Source organism: Mobula birostris, chromosome 28, assembly GCF_030028105.1.
Source record: "Mobula birostris isolate sMobBir1 chromosome 28, sMobBir1.hap1, whole genome shotgun sequence".
NCBI classification, from domain to species: Eukaryota; Metazoa; Chordata; class Chondrichthyes; order Myliobatiformes; family Myliobatidae; genus Mobula; species Mobula birostris.
In genome coordinates, this window is record NC_092397.1 from 22,746,277 (window position 1) to 22,764,773 (window position 18,497).

Below are 18,497 nucleotides of genomic sequence, written 5' to 3' on the forward strand. Positions count from 1 at the left end.
AAGTGACTGCACCCTCGCCCACCAACTGCTGTGTGTGAGGGCGCTCGCACTGGTCAAGGATCCGGGGAGGGACAGACCGAGGTGCTTGGGGATTTGCGGAATGGAAAAGCACTTTCTATAATTTAAAGCAGGAGAATCGGCAAATTCCCAGAAAACCCCTAGTATGTACGTGGTGTGTGAGGGAGTTTTGTTTTTCGCTGGAGCGCTTTGTGTCGGGTGAATCGTTGGAAATTGGCGGTTGTGGTAAAGTGAAGGCGGAGCTGGACGATGAGAGGCCGCTCTCGGCTCTGTCCGTCACTCTGACTCTGTCTCCTCCCCTCCCCGCCTCTGTCTCTCTGCGCGTTTCTCGGGCAGGTCGGGGCGCTGTGTATAAGAGGAGACAGCAGCAGGCAATTTGTCAGTGAGCAGCGACCTGAGTGAAGCAGCATCATGTCTGGCAGAGGGAAAGGAGGCAAAGGACTGGGCAAAGGCGGAGCCAAGCGGCACCGTAAAGTGCTCCGTGATAACATCCAGGGCATCACCAAACCGGCCATCCGCCGTCTGGCTCGCCGTGGCGGCGTCAAGCGGATCTCGGGTCTGATCTACGAGGAGACCCGCGGGGTGCTGAAGGTTTTCCTGGAGAATGTGATCCGGGATGCGGTCACCTACACTGAACACGCCAAGCGCAAGACGGTGACTGCCATGGATGTGGTGTACGCTCTGAAACGCCAGGGCCGCACTCTCTATGGCTTCGGCGGCTGAAAATCTCCCACTTCCTCCCGAGCACAAAACAAAGGCTCTTCTAAGAGCCACCCACCGCCTCACAGACGGAGCCGTATCCATAGACTTTTAATTATTTTTATCGATATATTCAGCTGTGTTACATTTGAAACAGATTAATCAGTTCCGCTTGAAATATTCCTGCGAATCTGCCTTTCCAGTCGGTGATTACTTCAGAACCTCTGAACGCATTAAGATCGATCTTAATCCTCTTATCCGTCGCGAACAGAAATCAGCTCAGTCGTTTCGAGAAACGATTCCAGAATTATGAATTTAAATCTTGACTGGAATTAGATATTAAATTCATTAAAAGAAACTGACATTGTATAATCCTTGATACAATTAATGGTAAATAATTTTAAAAGTAGTCAAGCACCGTTGCTGGGTGCTCTGAATTGGCGGGCAATTTGAAATTAATCCTGCGCCAATCACACTGTATTCTGATCCGATGAAGTCCGACCGCCAGTAAATTCCTGGAGATCCTTCACTATGACGTGGTGTGTTTCTCTCTCTCTCTCTGGAGCTCTGTGTTTCGGAAAAAACATTGGAAATTGCCGGGTGTATTAAAGTGAAGACAGACCTGGAAGAGGAGAGGCCGGTCTCGGCTCTGTCCGTCACTCTGACTCTGTCTCCTCCTCTCCCCGCCTCTGTCTCTCTGCGCGTTTCTCGGGCAGGAGTAGCGGCAGAGGACTGGAGGATGGGTTATGTTGTGCAGTAATTTAGAATCGAAGGAAAACTAAACCCAAGAAACTGTGCAGATGCTGATAGAGAGTCTCGGCCTGAAACGCCGGCTGTTTACTCGCTGTCTGGCCTGCTGAGTTCCTCCAGCATTGTGTGTGTGTCGCTGCAAGGAAAAGCCCGGGAGCTTCAGACTGGTGAGACTCGTGTCTGGAAGGAGAGATCACGTGATCCAGGGCCCTGGATACAATATCGGCCTGGTGGTTGGAGAAAAAGTCATTATTTAGACTGGAGACCTGTGATCAATAGTCTGGCACCGGGATTCGAGTCAAGTCTGCTGTTGCTAAAGACTCGGCTGACAATGTCAACGTCCGGCTCAGCAAATTTATCGATGTCAGTAAAGTTGGTGATATCGTGGAGTGTGAAACAATGTAACTAACATTACAACAGGATAGTGATCAATGAGGTCACTGATTTGAGGAATGACAGATAAATGTGAGATGTTCCATTGTCATTGACGAACCAGGGCAGAACTGCCGTGGGGAATGGTCTGGCCCTGGGTGTGCTGTAAAACAGAGATATCGGGGTGCAGATATCGAATTCCTTCAGAGTGTAAACACAGGTAGGCAGGACGGTGAAGAAGCTGTTCGCTACACTCGCATTCATCGGTCAGAGAATCGGGCACTGGACTGTGACGGCACATTACAACTCTACCAGCCTTGGGGAAACTACTCTCGGAGCACGGAGTACAGTTATAGTTGCCCTGGGCTCAGAGGGTGACATTAAACTGGAGAGGGTGCAAAAGGGATTTAACAGGAGGCTGGATAGGCCAGGACCTTTCTCACCAGAGTGTATGTGACATTAGAGAGGTGAGAAAATAATGGCAGTCATTGATACGGTCAATAGTGAATCTGTTATCTCCAGGGATATGGAGTTGGAAGCGAGAGATTACAGATATAAAGTGAAAGAGGGAAGTTTTAAATGGGATCCTGAGGAACAGGTTTTATACACAGAATGTGCTGTTCACATGGAACAAACTACCCCAAGTGGTGGTGTAGTTGGGCACAGTTGCAATATCTCTTGGACTGTGGAGAAGGAAGTTTCACAGGGACATGGGCCAAATGCAAGTAACTGACGATGGTTTTGTTTGGCCACTTGGTCAGCATGGATGTGTTGGGCTGAAGGGCCTGTTTCTGTGCTGCATAACTCAGTGACTACGTCTGCTGCTGTGGCAGAGCGGGAGGGACAGTGTCAGTAGTGAGAAGGTTTGGGGGATGTATACAGGAGAGTGAATGGTTGAGGATGTGGCAGATGGAACAGAATGTGGGGAAATGTGAGATCACCCATTCCCAGGAACAAACTATAAGAGTCATTTCCACAGGGGGATGTTCAGAGGGACCTGGGCGTCCTTGTAAACAAATCACTTGAGTTAACATGCAGATACAGCAAGTAATGAGAGAGGCAAACAGTATTTTGTCCTGTGATCCAGGGGGATTGGAGAAGAGGGTACAGATGTCTCAATGGGTTATATAGGGCCCTGGTGAGAGCACACCTTGAGTATTGTGTCCAGGTTTGGTCACACTTCCTCAGGAAGGATATGCCTGCAATAGAGCAAGTACAGTGACTGTTCCTCACACTGACTGGGCTGGTTCCAGGGATGGAAGCTTGGTTATGTGGGAGGAGAGTGAGTGGGCCGGGTCTGTATTCCCTGCAGTTAATGAGAAAACAAGGAAATCTGTTAGATTCTTTCAGGATGTGACAGGCAGTCGGCAAGGAGAATGTTTCCCCTGAATGAGAACTCGATAACTGAGGAAAATACCCTCAGAATAAGGTGTAAACCACAAACACAAGAGAATCTGCTGATGCTGGAAGTTCAAAACAACACACACAATCTGCATCGACTCGTTACTCTTTTCCATAGGTGCTGTCTGGCTTGCTGACTTCCTCCAGCATTTTGTGTCTGTTGCTCAGAATGAGGTGACAACCATTCAGGATGGAAATGAGATGATATTTCTTTAAACAAAGAACAAAGAACTTCTGTATTCCTTATATAAGTAATGTGGAGCCTCAGGTGCTGGGTTGAGTCAAAGCTGAGATCAACGCTCTCTGGGACAGTTTTAGTCATAAGATATAGGAGCAGAATTCGGCCATTTGGCTCAGAGAGCCTGCTCTGCCATTTCATCATCACTGATCAATTTTTCCTCTGAGCCCCAATCTCTTGCCGCCTTTTGTATCCCTTTGTGCCCTGACCAATCAAGAATCTATCAATCTCGGCCTATACCCGGTGATTTGGCCTCCACAGCTCCCTTTGGCAAAAAAAAAATCACAGATCCACCACTGTCTGGCTGAAGAAATTCCTCCTCATCTCCATTCTAAAAGGACACCCCTCTATTTTGAAGCTGTGTGGTGCAGTTTTCGACACTCCCACCACAGGAAAAATCCTCTCCACATCCACTCACTCAAGCCCTTTCACTATTTGATAGGTTTCAATTCAGTAACTCCTCTTTCTTCGATGTTCCAGTGAATAGAGGCCCAGCGCCGTGAAACTCTCTTCATTAGACATGCCATTTAATCCTGGTAAAATTCTCCATTTGTAACGTCATGTCAGCACAACAAAATAAGGATTTCAGAGATTTTTGCATTTTGGAATTACGGATCAATCTGCAGAACCTTAATCACTAGTTTGTACTGCAGTGAACACTGTTTATCCATGCAGTCCCAGCCATACAGATGCAAAATAAAGACAGGTATAAATTTAAAGTTTGGGAGTTGAACCCGACTGGAGGTAAAGCCTGATTACTAGGCCTCAGAACTTTGTACTCCCCAAATCGTCAAAATAACGCCAAGTAACAAGGTTTAAAACACCCACGACATGCAGAATTACATGCCTCTCGTTATCTTGGTCCATGGGATAATCACAAGCCGGGTCTGATCAACCCTGACTGGGTCAGCTGGGTGAGGGTACAGCATGATTAAATACCTGAAACACATCTACATCTACAAAGTGATGAAGCAGGTTCACCCCGATACCGGCATCTCCTCCAAGGCCATGAGCATCATGAACTCGTTCGTCAACGATATCTTCGAGCGCATCGGGGGCGAGGCTTCCCGCCTGGCCCATTACAACAAGCGGTCCACCATCAGCTCCCGGGAGATCCAGACCGCCGTGCGCCTGCTGCTGCCCGGGGAGCTGGCCAAGCACGCCGTGTCCGAAGGGACAAAGGCCGTGACCAAGTACACCAGCTCCAAGTAAAGCTCCCCAGTGAGATGATCGAAAACACAACGGCTCTTTTAAGAGCCACACACGATTTCACTGAGAGTTGTACTAAAATTTAGACAATAAATGGCATATATTTTATGTCTGGTGGCTTACAAGACGGTTGGAGTATCCGGTTACTCTTCTCCGTATAATCCCGGTGCTTTACATTCCTCCCACTGCACTGACACGGAATTGTTACCTCCCCATCCCCATCAGTCTGTCCCTGCCGGTATACATGTCGAGCGGAGGATTGCTACCGTTGCTGTTTTAGCTGTGGGTTCAGGAAGTTTATTAGTTACAGTTGGGGAACCTCTGAATATTATTTCAATGCGAGGCTGGAACCAGTTCATGGTTCTTTCATAGAACAACTTTTTAAAATTGCAGTCTAGAGGCTGGTCACAGTTTGAGAAGAGCCGTTTGTCCATAACCTGATAACGTTTACACAATGACCGGCACCGGGCAGAAGCTGAGTGTCAGTTTTACTCGGTTCCGTTACGGGTTGAATGAAATCAGAGTTCCCAGACATTTCAATATCAACTACACTTGCATTAAATGTGCCCGGTTTCAGTAACGAGGAAATGGCGAACACTCAGTCTTCAAACAGATCAGCAATTATTTAATTTCTGATTAAATTTGAACAAGAGATTTATTTTCTGGCGGGCTTTTTCGAAATTTCAGTGCACTTTGGGGAGGAGACGGTTACTTTCCGCGCTTCTACCTTTACGGACTGCTGATTGGTGATTAAGGCAGCTCTTCGATTGGGACGTTTCTCTTCACCAATGAGAATAAGCACGGTTACACCAATCACAAACATCAGTTTGCATTCTCAAAGAAGGTATAAAAAGGGCGAGATGGGGCGGGGTGAACATTCTTTCATTATCGGTGGAGCAGTTACTGTGACTGTGGAAATGTCTGGACGTGGAAAAGGCACCGCTGGCAAAGTTCGGTCCAAAGCCAAATCTCGCTCGTCCCGGGCTGGACTGCAGTTCCCGGTCGGCCGGGTTCACAGACTCCTAAGAAAGGGCAACTATGCTGAGCGGGTGGGTGCCGGAGCCCCGGTTTATCTGGCTGCTGTGCTCGAGTATCTGACAGCAGAAATCCTCGAATTGGCCGGCAACGCGGCCCGGGACAATAAGAAAACCCGCATCATCCCCCGACACCTGCAGCTGGCCGTCCGCAACGACGAGGAGCTGAACAAGCTGCTGGGAGGGGTGACTATCGCTCAGGGCGGTGTGTTACCCAATATCCAGGCCGTGCTGTTGCCCAAGAAAACCGGCGGTGCCAGTAAGTGAAGCGACGTAAACTGAACCTATTTACCCAAAGGCTCTTTTCAGAGCCACTCACAGCGTCTGTGGAAGGGCTGAGCAGCGGATGATTTCCGTTCAGAGTAACCGGGCAGTGTATCTGTCACAGCCCCGACAGTTCTCTCTCCGTCACGTTTTTTTTTCGCGAAGTAAACCGATATCTACCTGCACAGAAATCGGTCCGCTTCGGTCCTGACTCATTTCCCCTCTCTGCCGGCTCAATGGAGCTCTCTCCCCTTGCGGAGAGTCAGTGGGTTCGCTCGGCCCAGGGTCATGAAATGAATTTCCAGAGTCAGCCCCCCGGACGGAGAATTTAATCTCCGATCATTGAACGATTCCGCTCTTCATGACTGAATCCGCGCTGGCTGGGTTTGACATTGCGGGTTGACCCGGGACCGTTCCGGTGTGCAGCAGGCGGGAACACCGCCTGTTCGTTGTCTCATGAGAATTCCCACCGCCTCACAGAACAATAATATCTGCTGCTTTACATTTATCTACAAAACTACATTTACCCTGTTGGAACTGACAGTATTTACTGGAAATCTCGTCCACCCAGGTCTCTGAAATATAAATGAATATTTTGCGAGAGAGTTTGGTCAGATCTCCCGAGAGGCTCCCTCTGTCAGGCGGTGGGTCGCTCTGAGAACCGACTTTGGTTTGTGCCAGGGAGGGGGTGGGTGGGTGGGTCGAGGTCTCCAGCACCGAAGGACCCGTCACTTGTCGAGTCTGATTTCCCACAAAGAGGTTCAGTGTTGCCCTGTCTCTGGTAGGAACTTCGAAATACTGATTGAGAAGAATCTCCTGGGCACATTGAATAAATTCTGATCCACCAAACCCTTGGCATTACGGCTGTCCCAGTCAGCATGAGAGAAGTTGAAATGTCCCTCTATTACAACCTTGTTGACTCCTGATATTTGATGGCCAATAATACAATCCCATCAAAACATCCTAGAACACCACAGCACAGTACAGGCCTTTCAGCCCTCGATGTTGTGCCGACCCTTAGATTCCTTTCAAAAAAGTACTAAACACACACTACTCCGTAATCCTCTATTTTTCTTTCATCCATGTCCCTGTCCAAGAGGCTCTTAAATTACCCCTCATGTTTTAGCCTCCCACCGTCCCTGGCAAGTCATTCCAGGCACTCACAACCCTCTTTAAAAAAAGAACTACCCCTAATGTCTGCCCTAAACTTCCCTCCCTTGACTTTGTCCATATGCCCTCTGGTGTTTGCTATCCCTTCCTTACTTCAATATTATTGGGACAATCTCCAAGTACCACTGAGATGTTCTCCCTGATCAAGCACATTTCTCCCTCCTCTTCCCTGCACTCCATCATACCTGTAGCATTTGTACTGTGAAATGTCACAGGTATTTGTAGCATTTGTTGCCCCTCGCACAACCATTTATCGTTCGGGATATAATACCCCAGCCTCGTGCATGAATCCATGCCCGGGGCCATCTGCTGTTCATAAACACAGGACAGTACAGGGGTGGAACTTTGGCTCTTCTCTACATATTCCTGTGCCTGTCTGAGATTTCCTTAAATACTCCTGTGTTCTCTGCCTCTGCCACCACCCCTGGCAGTGCATTCAAAATCTCCACTACTCTGTTTTCTTCACTTCCCTCTTCTGACATTAAATACATGCCTACTGGTAGAAGGCATTTCACTCCTGTGAAAAGTATTGCTAGCTATCTACACCAACTATGACCTGCAAAATTCTATAAATTTCTATCAAATCTCTCATGAGCCGATGCCACAACAGAAAAAAAGCTTCAGCATGTACAGCCTCTCCTCACCGCACACCACCTCCAGACCAGACATCCTGGTAAACCACCTCTGCAGCTGCTCCACATCCTCCACACGCTTCCAATAATGAGGTGACCAGAACTGAGCACTGTACTCTCAATGTGGCCTCACCAGCTTTTAGAAACCTGTAACATAATGTCCTGGTGCTTGAACTCAATGCCTTGCCTGAGGAAGACAAACATGCCATACACGACTTCACCTCCCTGTCAACCTGTGCTCGCAGTTTCAGTGAGACTGTATGCTTGGACCCCATCATCCTTCTCTTTGTCAATACTGTTAATGTTCCTACCATATCAGCAACCGTTCGATATCCTGCTGTATCGTTTGGAACTCTTCTGTGCAATGCACAGTGTTCACAAATCTGTGTGCCATCTTACTCACCCACACTACCACATTCTTATCCACATCATCTATATCACGAGTTACCAATGTCCCAGTACAAACGTCTCTGGTTGACGACTCATCACAGACCTCCACCTAGAACAGGACCCATGCACCACTAACCACTCCCTTCCATGGGAAAGACAATCTGCCACATCACTGTGGACCCATCCTAAACTCCTTGTTGAGCCTACCATGTGGGACCTTGTCGAACACCTCACCCTGTTTGATTTCAGCTTCCTAAACCTTACAAATGCTTTTTCCTCCTCCTTGACTAAATTAATTTCCTCTCTGATCATCCAAGGTTCCTGTACCTTGCTGACTTTGACCCTCCCTCTCACTGGAACAAACTGGCCCTGAAACACTGTGCAGCTGGTCTTTAAAAAAACTCCATGTCAGATGTGGATTTGCCTCAAAATCTATCCTTACAGCATTACTGTGCATGACATCAAACTCAGCTTCAATCTCTCCATTCAGTGACTGGTGTTCCGGTTCACATCCCCCTGTCAATCTCGTTTCAGCCTTCCCAGGGAGCAGCGATGAACCTCATGATACTGACCCGCCTCCAGTGAAGGTGCAAACCATCCCTCTTGTACAGGTCACCAGAAGAGGTTCCAATGATCCAGAATCCTGAAACCTGCCCCTGCACCAGCTCCTCAGCCACACATTCATCTGCTCTAACTTTCTGTCCCTAACACCACGACCACACGGCACTGGGATTTACCCGGAGATTACAACCCTTCAGGACCCGCTCTTTAACTTCTTCCCTAACTCTCTATATTCACTGTGTGGGACCCATTCCCTTTTCTGCCTGTCCATTAGAAACTGACATCAACCACCACCTCCGGCTCAATGAACACTGACCCCCCGGTTCTGTATCTGCTCTGAGACGTCCCTGACCCTGGCACCAGGGAAGCAACACACGATCCAGAATCTCTCACTGACGTCCACCAACTCATCTATCCATTTACCCAGAACGATCACCCTGGCTGACGGCCCTCACCCCGTAAGCTTCAGAGCCAGTCTCAGTGACAGGACATCCCCCAGCAGTAGCAAAAAGAGGTTCAGTGTTGCTGAGGGGAATGGCCACAGGAGCTTGCTGTACTGAGGGCCTGTTCCCGTTACCTCTCCTTGCAGTCACTCAGCTACCTGCTGCCTGTACCTCAGGAGAGACCACCTCACTGAAACTCCAATCTGTAATGCACTCAGTGCCCTGTCTGGTCCTCAGTATGTCCACCTTCAGCTCCACTTCCTTCATACAGTCAGTGAGGAGCTGGATCTGGGTGCACATCCCACGGTGTAGTCCTCAGGGACACTGAGAGTCTCCTTTGTGTCACAAGGCCCACAGGGTGAACACACAGGTGCCCCAGCTGATTTACTCCACTGTCCTCATTCTGAAAGTAAAGCAGGAAAGCATAACTTCTCAGATCTTAACAGTCTGTCTTCTCAGCCTCCTCTCACTGAAGCCTCTCAAGCAAACGCTTCAACTCCCCAGCGTTACATTAAATCTTGCCTCATTGTTGTGGGCCAAGGGACCTGTCCTGTACTGTTCTATGTTCTTCTACCTATGTACTAAATTTTAGACATCAGTGTTATGGGGAAAGGCTTTTCACTGTCTGTCCTAACAACACCCCTCACAATCTGGCACACCTTCTCAGATTCTGCTCCTTTCTGAGGAAAGGAAACTCAAGCCATCCAATCTCACATCATTGATTGGAAGGGGACACTAGCAGGGATGACGGCAGAGTTGCAGTGGCTTGAATTTCTGGGAAAAAGTTGGATGGTGCAGAACAGATAGTTCCCTTGTAGAAGTAGTAGTATTCTACAGTCAGGATAATGCAGATTTGACAATGGAAATCTTTATCCAACATATAAGCCAAAGACAAAATTAGAGCGAAAATTAGTGGGAAGTTAAGAGAACTAGGAAGCTTTTTAAAACCAACGAAGTCAACTGAAAAGCCATAACGAGGGGTAAAAGATGGAATACAAAGGTCAGCTAGCCAATAGTAGTAAAGAGGATACCAAACGTTTACTCAGATATATGAAGAGCAAAATGGAATTGAGAGTAGATATCAGAGCGCAGAAAGCTGATGCTGGAGAGGTAGTAACATGGTTCAGGGAAATGACAGACAAACTGAATAAGTATTTTGCATCAGTCTTCACTGTGGATGACAAAAGCAGTATGCTGGAAGTTCAAAAGAGTCAGAGGGCAGAAGTGAGAGAAGTTGCCATTTCTAGAAGGTGTTTGTGAACCTGAAAGATCTGAAGGTAGATAAATCACCGGGACCAGATTGTCTACAACAGTGCTATGAAAGTGCTGCTTGAAGAGATTGTAGAGGCATTTGAAATGATTCTCCAAGAATCACTGGATCCTGGCATGGTTCCAGAGGACAGGAAAATTGCAAATGTCAGTCCACTCTTAAAGAAGGGAGGGAAGCAGAAGCTAGAAAATCACAGGCCAGTTAGTCTGACCTCAGTGATTGCAGAGATGTTGAAGTTGATTGTTAAGGACGTGTTTTGGGGGTACTTTAAGGCACATGATAAGCCATAGTCAGCATGGTTTCCTTGAGAGAAAATCTTGGCTGCCAAATGTGTTGAAATTCTTTGAAGAAATAACAAGCAGGATAGACAACGGAGAATCAGTGGATGGGTGGGTGTTGTTTACTTGGATTTTCAGTGGACATTTGACAAGGTGCTGCACATGAGACTGCTTAACAAGTTAAGAGCTCATGATGTTACAAGAAAGATACAGGCTGATTTCCAGGAGTCAGAGTGGTAATAAAATGAGCCTTTGCTGATTGGCTGCAGGGATCTACAGGGATCATTTTTAGGACAGCTTCTTTTTACGCTATATGTCAATAATAATTTGAATAGCGAAATTGATGGCTTTGTGGCCAAGTCTGAGGACATTACAAAAATAGGTGGAGAGGCAAATAGTGCTGAGGAAGCAGAGAGGCTACAGAAGGTCTTAGACAGATTACGAGAATGGATAATTATTGGCAGATGGGATACAGTGTCGAGAGGACTAGAATAGAAGAGCCAATGACGTAATGTTGAGGCTTTATAAGGCTCTGGGAAGGGCTCACTTGGAGTATTGTGAGCAATCCTGGGCCCCTTATCTAAGAAAGTGTGTGAAGGTTCAGAGGACATTCACGAGAATGACTCTGGCATTGAAAGGGTTAATATATGAAGACCATTTGATTGCTCTGGGCCTGTACTCACCAGAATTCAGATGAATGAGAGGAATCTCATTGAAACCTCTTGAATGTTGAAAGGCTGTGGTAGAGTGGATATGGAGATGATGTTTCCTATGGAGGATCAGAGGCATGGCCTCAGAATAGAGGGACATCCAGTTAAACAGAGATGAGGAGGAATTTCCTGCCAGAGAGTGGAATTCAACACCAGAGGTGACTGTGGAGACTGTCATTGAGTATATTTAAAGCAGAGGTTGATAGTTTCTTGATTCGTCAGGGCATAAATGATTACAGGGACTAATCAGGAGATTGGGGCTGACAGGGAAATGGATGAAATGGCAGAGCAGACTCAATGGGCCAAATGGACTAATTCTGCTCCTGTATTTTATGGTCTTACAATGGAAGAGCTCCATCCCAGACAACATCCTGGTTAAGCTGCTCTACACTGTCAGGGAGGTTCATTCTGCTCCCTGGGATTGGCAGGGGGATGGGGACTGGAGCACCAGGTCACAGACTACAGTGCAATCATGTTCCTCCTACACTCACAACACGCTGGAGGAACTCAGCAGGCCGGGCAGCATCCGTGGAAAAGATTGGTTGACGTTTCGGCCCAGAACCCTTCGTCAGGTCCTGACGAAGGATTCCGGCCCGAAACGTCGACCGATCTTTTCCACAGATGCTGCCCGGCCTGCTGAGTTCCTCCAGCGTGTTGTGAGTGTTGCTTTGACCCCAGCATCTGCAGATTATTTTGTGTTTATGTTCCTCCTACAGTGTGTTCACCAGAACTGCACGCAGTATGTAGCGGTGTGGGAAACCAAATATTATCAAGCCGGTGCCTGACACATCTTTGTTACTCTACTATCTCTTTATTTTCTGCCATTAACTCCCGCACCATCTCCTAGACTCACTGTGCTTTACCAATTAAGCTAAAATTCTCAGCAATAAATTGATTCATATTAAACATCTCAGCATTAGTTTTTCTATCTGTCTAGCTTCATACCTTGCTCATTTCAATTTTCCACATCTTTATTGTTTTCTTTTACAAGAGGTTCATTTTCCCTCCCAATTACAGATTGTTTTCCAATCAATATTAAACAGATTAATATCAAAATATTAAACAGAACATAGTATTAATACAAAGCTATTGGGATTACATTGTTAATGACTAGCATATGTAAATATAAACTCAGTTAACACACGGATATTAAACCTCCCAAAAATTCTCAAAATACAAATATAAGAAAAAAAAAGTAGAAGTATCATGAAAAAAAGAAAAAAAAACAAAATGCCCCAAAGTAAAAACTAATCTAAACAATACTAATCAACTAAACTAAAGAAAAGAAAAAGACATGGGCTGTTCTGTTACATCAAATAAGACCGTTAGTGTCAATAACTCTGCCCCTCTCTCCTTATATTTGAAAGCAATAGAATAGGTTTGGAAAAGGTCAAATTACATCATATGGAAGTGTTGAATAAATGGCCTCCAGGTCTTTTTGAATTTAATAGAAGGATCATAAATGACACTTCTAATTTTTTCTAAGTTTAAACACAATATAGTTTGAGAGAACCAATGAAATGTAGTGGGAGGTGTAATCTCCTTCCAATTTAGCAAAATGGATCTTCTAGCCATTAATGTAACAAATGCAATTATCTGACAAGCTGAAGAGGTTAAATGATTTGGTTCTATCATTGGTAAACCAAAAATTGCAGTAATAGGGTGAGGTTGTAAATCAATACACAGAACAGTTGAAATAATATCAAAGCTATCTTTCCAATAATTTTTCAAAGAAGGGCATGACCAGAACATATGAGTTAAAGAAGCAATCTCTGAGTGAGATCTATCCCATACATGATTTAAACTGTATCAGTGCATGTTTAGCACATATAGAGGAAGAATTAACTAATTGAAGAACTTTTTTCCTATTTTTCAATTGGTAAAGTAATCTTAAATTCCCTTTCCCAACCATTCTTAATTTTATTACATAAGTCTGGATGTATTTTCATAATTATATTATAAATAGTTGCTATTGCACCTTTCTGAAATAGATTTAAATCTAAAAGTTTTCCCAAAATATCCATTGGATCTAGATTCAGAACGGGAGGAAGAACAGTGTTTTAAAAGTTTCTAATCTGTAAATATCTAAAGAAATAGGATCTAGGCAAATTATATTTATTAGATAATTGTTCAAAGGACATGAAACAATTATCCAAAAATACATCAGAAAATCATAATATACCTTTGATTTTCCAAAACAAATAGGCTTGATCCATAATAGAGGGATCAAAAAAATATTAGATATAATAGGGCTTGCTAGAATAAATCGATTCAACCCAAAATAATTTCAAAATTGGAACCATATTCGTAAAGTGTACTTAACTGTTGGATTATCCATTTGTCGATGCAATTTAGAAAGAACAAAGGGAAGCAAAGTCCCTAAAACCCAATTACCCAGTTTCCCTTGGGATCAATAAAGTATATCTATCTATCTATCTAAAATAGAACCCAATGAAAACCCTTGTACAGATTTACATTCAAGATTTACCCAATGTAGACTTGAAATTATGTCCGAGTCCCAGGTCCAAAATTTTAAATGTCGAATATTAATTGCTCAATAGTAAAATCTGAAGTTCAGCAATGCCAGACCACCCTCCTTTTCAGACTTCTGTAAATATTTTTTACCTAACATAGGATTTTTATTCTGCCATATATATGAAGACATTTTAGAATCAATATTATCAAGAAAGGATTTCATAATAAAAATTGGCACCACTTGAAATAAATATAATAATCATCTTGATAGCATTGATCCAACCTATCAATGACAGATATTGGTGACCATTTCGTAAACAGATGTTTAATCAGATCAATTAAAGGTAAAAAATTAGCCTTAAATAAATCCAAGATATAAATATAATCTGTCCATGGATATATGCTTTAAAAGTGTCCCATAATGTTCCGCTGGAAATTTCTTCCATAATATTAGTTGAAAAGAAGAAATCAATCTGTTCCTTGATAAATTTAATGAAATCCAAATCTTGAAGCAGATTGGAATTAAACCACCATTGTCCAGTATTAGGAGACGTATCGATCAACTTGATAGAAAGTTTCATTGGTGCATGATCAGAAATGGAAATAATGTCACAGTTACAGTCAATCACAGAAGGAATTAAACGAGAATCAATAAAAAAGCAGTCAATTCTAGAATAAGTATGATATACATGTGAGAAGAATGAAAACCCTTTATCCTTGGAGTGTAGAAATTTCCAAATTTCTGACATTCCAGTGTCACATCCCCCATGACGGGAATATAGAACCAGCAGAGATTGAAAACACTTTGGAGTCCGGTATTGCTACTAACTAATAATATTTATTAGTAACTACACAATACAGTAGAATAAATGTAGATAAATCAAACAGGTTAGCAATGATTATATAAGTATATCAGTAAGTGTGGAAATATATGTATGAAAAACCAGGCTTCTTAAAGTCTAGGGGTAAAAAGATACAATCTTACAATGATGAGTAAAGTTCAGTTCAGTTCAGTTTGTGGTATGGAGAGAGAGAGGGAGAGATTTGAGTCTTCAGGTGAGCTGACGCCGTCGATCTTCTCGTTGTCCTTCGAAATCCTTTAAAGGTCACCGACTGTGACTTTAACAAAGGGGACCAGTTTTCTATGGTGGAGCTATCCCCCAGGCAAGGGTGGAGACATGGACAACTCCCCACCAGTCAACACTTTTCCTCTTTCCACTGCAAGAGCGATGGATCGATCCTCCAAATCCACTTTTCCTGCGGGCACAACGCTCATTCAATGTCCAGAACATGTGTCGGAAGTCTATCATCTGACCTCCTATTTTATCTTCCCGTGCTGAGCCTCAGCTGTCACTCAAATAACTGCTCCTTCCTCACTCTGTGAAGAAATGCACAAGCAGGAGAACTGTCCTTGAGAAGTATCAACAACCTGTCTTCAGTCACCATAGCAACTTACGAGCTGCTCGGTGCCATCCCTCTCTCGAACTCAGCAGAAATCCAAAAGTTAACCAGTTCTTTCTCATGCCTTAAAGTGACAGTCCAACAGTTAGTCTCCGTCTCTCTCTCTCTTTCAAAACAAGATGTTGGTGTTAAATAACTCTCTCACTTTTCAAAAGCACAGTTCATAGAGGTAATTCAGGACCCCGTCACACCAGATTCAATCATAAAAGAGTTCATAAGAGTAGCCAACACATTTGGTAAAGCCTGACTAGATATAGATCTATCCATCAAAGGATTTAAACCAGGGGTCCCCAACCTTTTTTGCACTGCAGACTGGTTTAATATTGACAATATTCTTGCGGACCCGCCGACATCGGGCGGGGGGGGGCGCGGTCTAGGGTTGCCAATGGGCAAGAGTAGCAGTCAACTACGTTGTGTTTACCCCAAGAAAGACTACACTGACCATGAAGCCTTGTGCGGGCACCAACATGCATGCGTTTACATGCCTTTCTTTTCCACAAATCATTTTTGGCAATTCTGTTTGGGGGGGAGGGGTGTTAATCACGACCAGAATATAGGTGATGAGTGGCTAATATACTCAATTTCGTTTCTAAAAGTATTTATCTAATGAATTTAATATTAAACACACAGCACATATTTTCCTCGCATGAATATAGTCATAAGCCAATTATCAGGGGAGGACAGGGGAGCTTGAAGTAAGCGTTGAACAAACTTCCAGTAGAAGTTGTAGAGGCAAGTTTGATATTATCATTTAAAGAAAAATTAGATAGGTATATGGACAGGAAAGGAATGGAGGGTTATCGGCTGAGTGCAGGTCAGTGGGACTAGGTGAGAGTAGCGTTCGGCACGGACAAGAAGGGCAGAGATGGCCTGTTTCTGTGCTGTGATTGTTATATAGTTATTTAAGTCACTTATAAGTCAATAGCATCATATCATTTTAAGTAATGTTTGGATATTAAACACAGCACATATTTTCCTCATAAGAACATACAAAATCATTGCTACACACCAATATCGCTGAATCAGTGGGAGCCCTGGGCTTGTTCCCGACAACAAGTCAGTCCTATCGAGGGGTGATGGGTGGCAGCAATACTCAAAGGGGATTCTTTACATCCCACCTATTCCGCGATTTAGTTTTTGTTGCATTCATTGCAGAGATATGTTGGAAATGGAAGCAACATTTTCAGTGCTTTCATAGCTATCTCAGGATATTTGGCCTCGACTTTGATCCAGAATGCCGGCAGAGATGTTATGTCAAACATACTTTTCAGCCCACCGTCATTTGCAAGCTCGAGGAGTTGATCTCCTTCCCGCGCTGACATGGATGACGCGCGGGTAATGGCCTCGTGTGCATTCAAGCTCAACAGTGGGCGTGACATGGAATGAGGAAAGGTGCAGCTGATTCATATCGTTTACTCGCGGCCCGGTGGTTGGGGACCGCTGATTTAAACAACAATTAAAATCAGCACTCATTATCAACATATAATCATTTAAATTAGAAGGAAAAGTAAATAATTGCTTAAAAATTAAGGATAGTCCACGTTTGGAGTGTAGACATTAAGCATAATTACTTTTCTATCAAAAAGTAACCCAGTAATCACCAAAAATCTGCCATTTGGATCTATAAAAAAAATGTCTGATGTACAAAATGTCATTGAGGAACCTATAAAAATCGAAACTCCTTTCAATTTGGCCTGAGATATCCCTTCCGAACGCTGATTATCCTCTTTCCTCACGAGTTTCTTGAGCAAAAATAATATGAACATTCAGTCTATGGAATACTTTAAAACCCTTTTGCCATTTAATCGGATGGTTTAAACCGTTTGTATTCCAAGAGACAAAATTAATAGTCTGAACTATATTTTCCTAGAATCCACCCTTTGGTATGTAAAAAGTGAACCAAAATGTAAACTCATGAAATCGGAAGAGGAACAAAAATTCAGAAAGGAACCGGAAGTAACGACCTGCAGACATTTTTGTAGTTCTAATTTAGCCAAGTATTTTTGTAGTTCTAATTCAGCCCATTTGAAAAAAAATAAAAGTAGAAATCCCCCCATCCTCCATCCATAAAGACCCAAAACTAAGCCAAGAAAAGGTCAGAAAATAAGCTAAGACTAAATCTACCCCCATTTCACCAGAAGGCAGCTCAAAAGGTATATGTTGAAAAGAAAACCACGCAAAATCCAAAAAAAATACACTATGGCAACAACACAAAAAAATTAACACATATAATAAAATATCTTAATATTTTAATTTCTGAAAAAAGTAAGCGCCAGTACATATTATTATTTACAAATATAAGCAATTAAAAATGGTATTTGAAAAAGAAAGGTATTATGGGAAGAGGAAGGCAAAACGCCATCTTGGTTATACGAAGGGAAAACACAGGGTAAGTTCCCCCAGTGAGATAAAAAAATAACATAAAACCATTAAACGTTAGTTTGAAAAATTATAAATTTAAAAATTAACAAAATGGGCAAAAAAAAACAAATTCATCAACAAGAAAAAAAAATTAACTCATATGAAAAACACTTCCACTACCAACCAAAAACAAAAATCTTGAACTTATAAAGGTCCATCTTCGTAAGTTAATTATAGGCTTTAAAAAAAAACACGTAACAGCAAAACCAATAGTACCAGAGCCATGCATTAATTAGTCCGTAGCAGTTCGATACCACTCATCCAAGAAAGTTTGAACAGCACTTGTGGAATGAAAGATACGGCGTGGTCCGTTCGGAGGAGTAATTCTTAAACGCGCAGAATACAACAAAGCTGGTCTGAGACCTTTTTGGTAACATCCGACATCGGAGATTTGAAAGCCAGCCGTTCCTTCATCACTATTAGACTGAAATCTTCAAAGAGACGGAATTCATAATCTTGAAATTTAATCATACCTTGCCGACGGGCAATTCGGACGAGATGCTCTTTAACGTGAACATAATGGATTTCGACGAAGTGTACGGTGAACACGATCAAGCAATGAAGGGTCGTCCGGGAATTCAGAGCTAAAACGCATCCTTTAAAAGTTAGGAAAACAATTTTAAAGGGTCCCCTTCCTCGACATCCTCGGGGAAACTAATTATAAGTGGATCGATTTTCAAGATCAATAATCTTGGATTTAA

The 18,497-nt window shown here is 43.6% G+C and overlaps 3 protein-coding genes across 3 annotated transcripts in view; all 3 read left to right on the forward strand.

The window, feature by feature from the left end:
• Positions 1-429: 429 nt before the first annotated feature.
• Positions 430-895, forward strand: LOC140189150 (histone H4). Its single transcript, XM_072245848.1, has one exon. It carries the CDS (start codon positions 430-432, stop codon positions 739-741), a length of 312 nt encoding a protein of 103 aa, XP_072101949.1. The 3' UTR covers positions 742-895.
• A 3,510-nt stretch (positions 896-4,405) lies between these two features.
• Positions 4,406-4,690, forward strand: LOC140189180 (histone H2B 7-like). The gene has a single exon (XM_072245872.1). It carries the CDS (start codon positions 4,406-4,408, stop codon positions 4,688-4,690), a length of 285 nt encoding a protein of 94 aa, XP_072101973.1.
• An 898-nt stretch (positions 4,691-5,588) lies between these two features.
• The window catches only part of LOC140189344 (uncharacterized), a 155,663-nt gene continuing 142,754 nt past the window's right edge, over positions 5,589-18,497 (forward strand). The window contains exon 1 of the mRNA XM_072246090.1: positions 5,589-5,984. Within this exon, the coding sequence (XP_072102191.1) occupies positions 5,605-5,984 (380 nt within the window). The 5' untranslated portion in view covers positions 5,589-5,604. The remainder of the gene's footprint in view (positions 5,985-18,497) is intronic.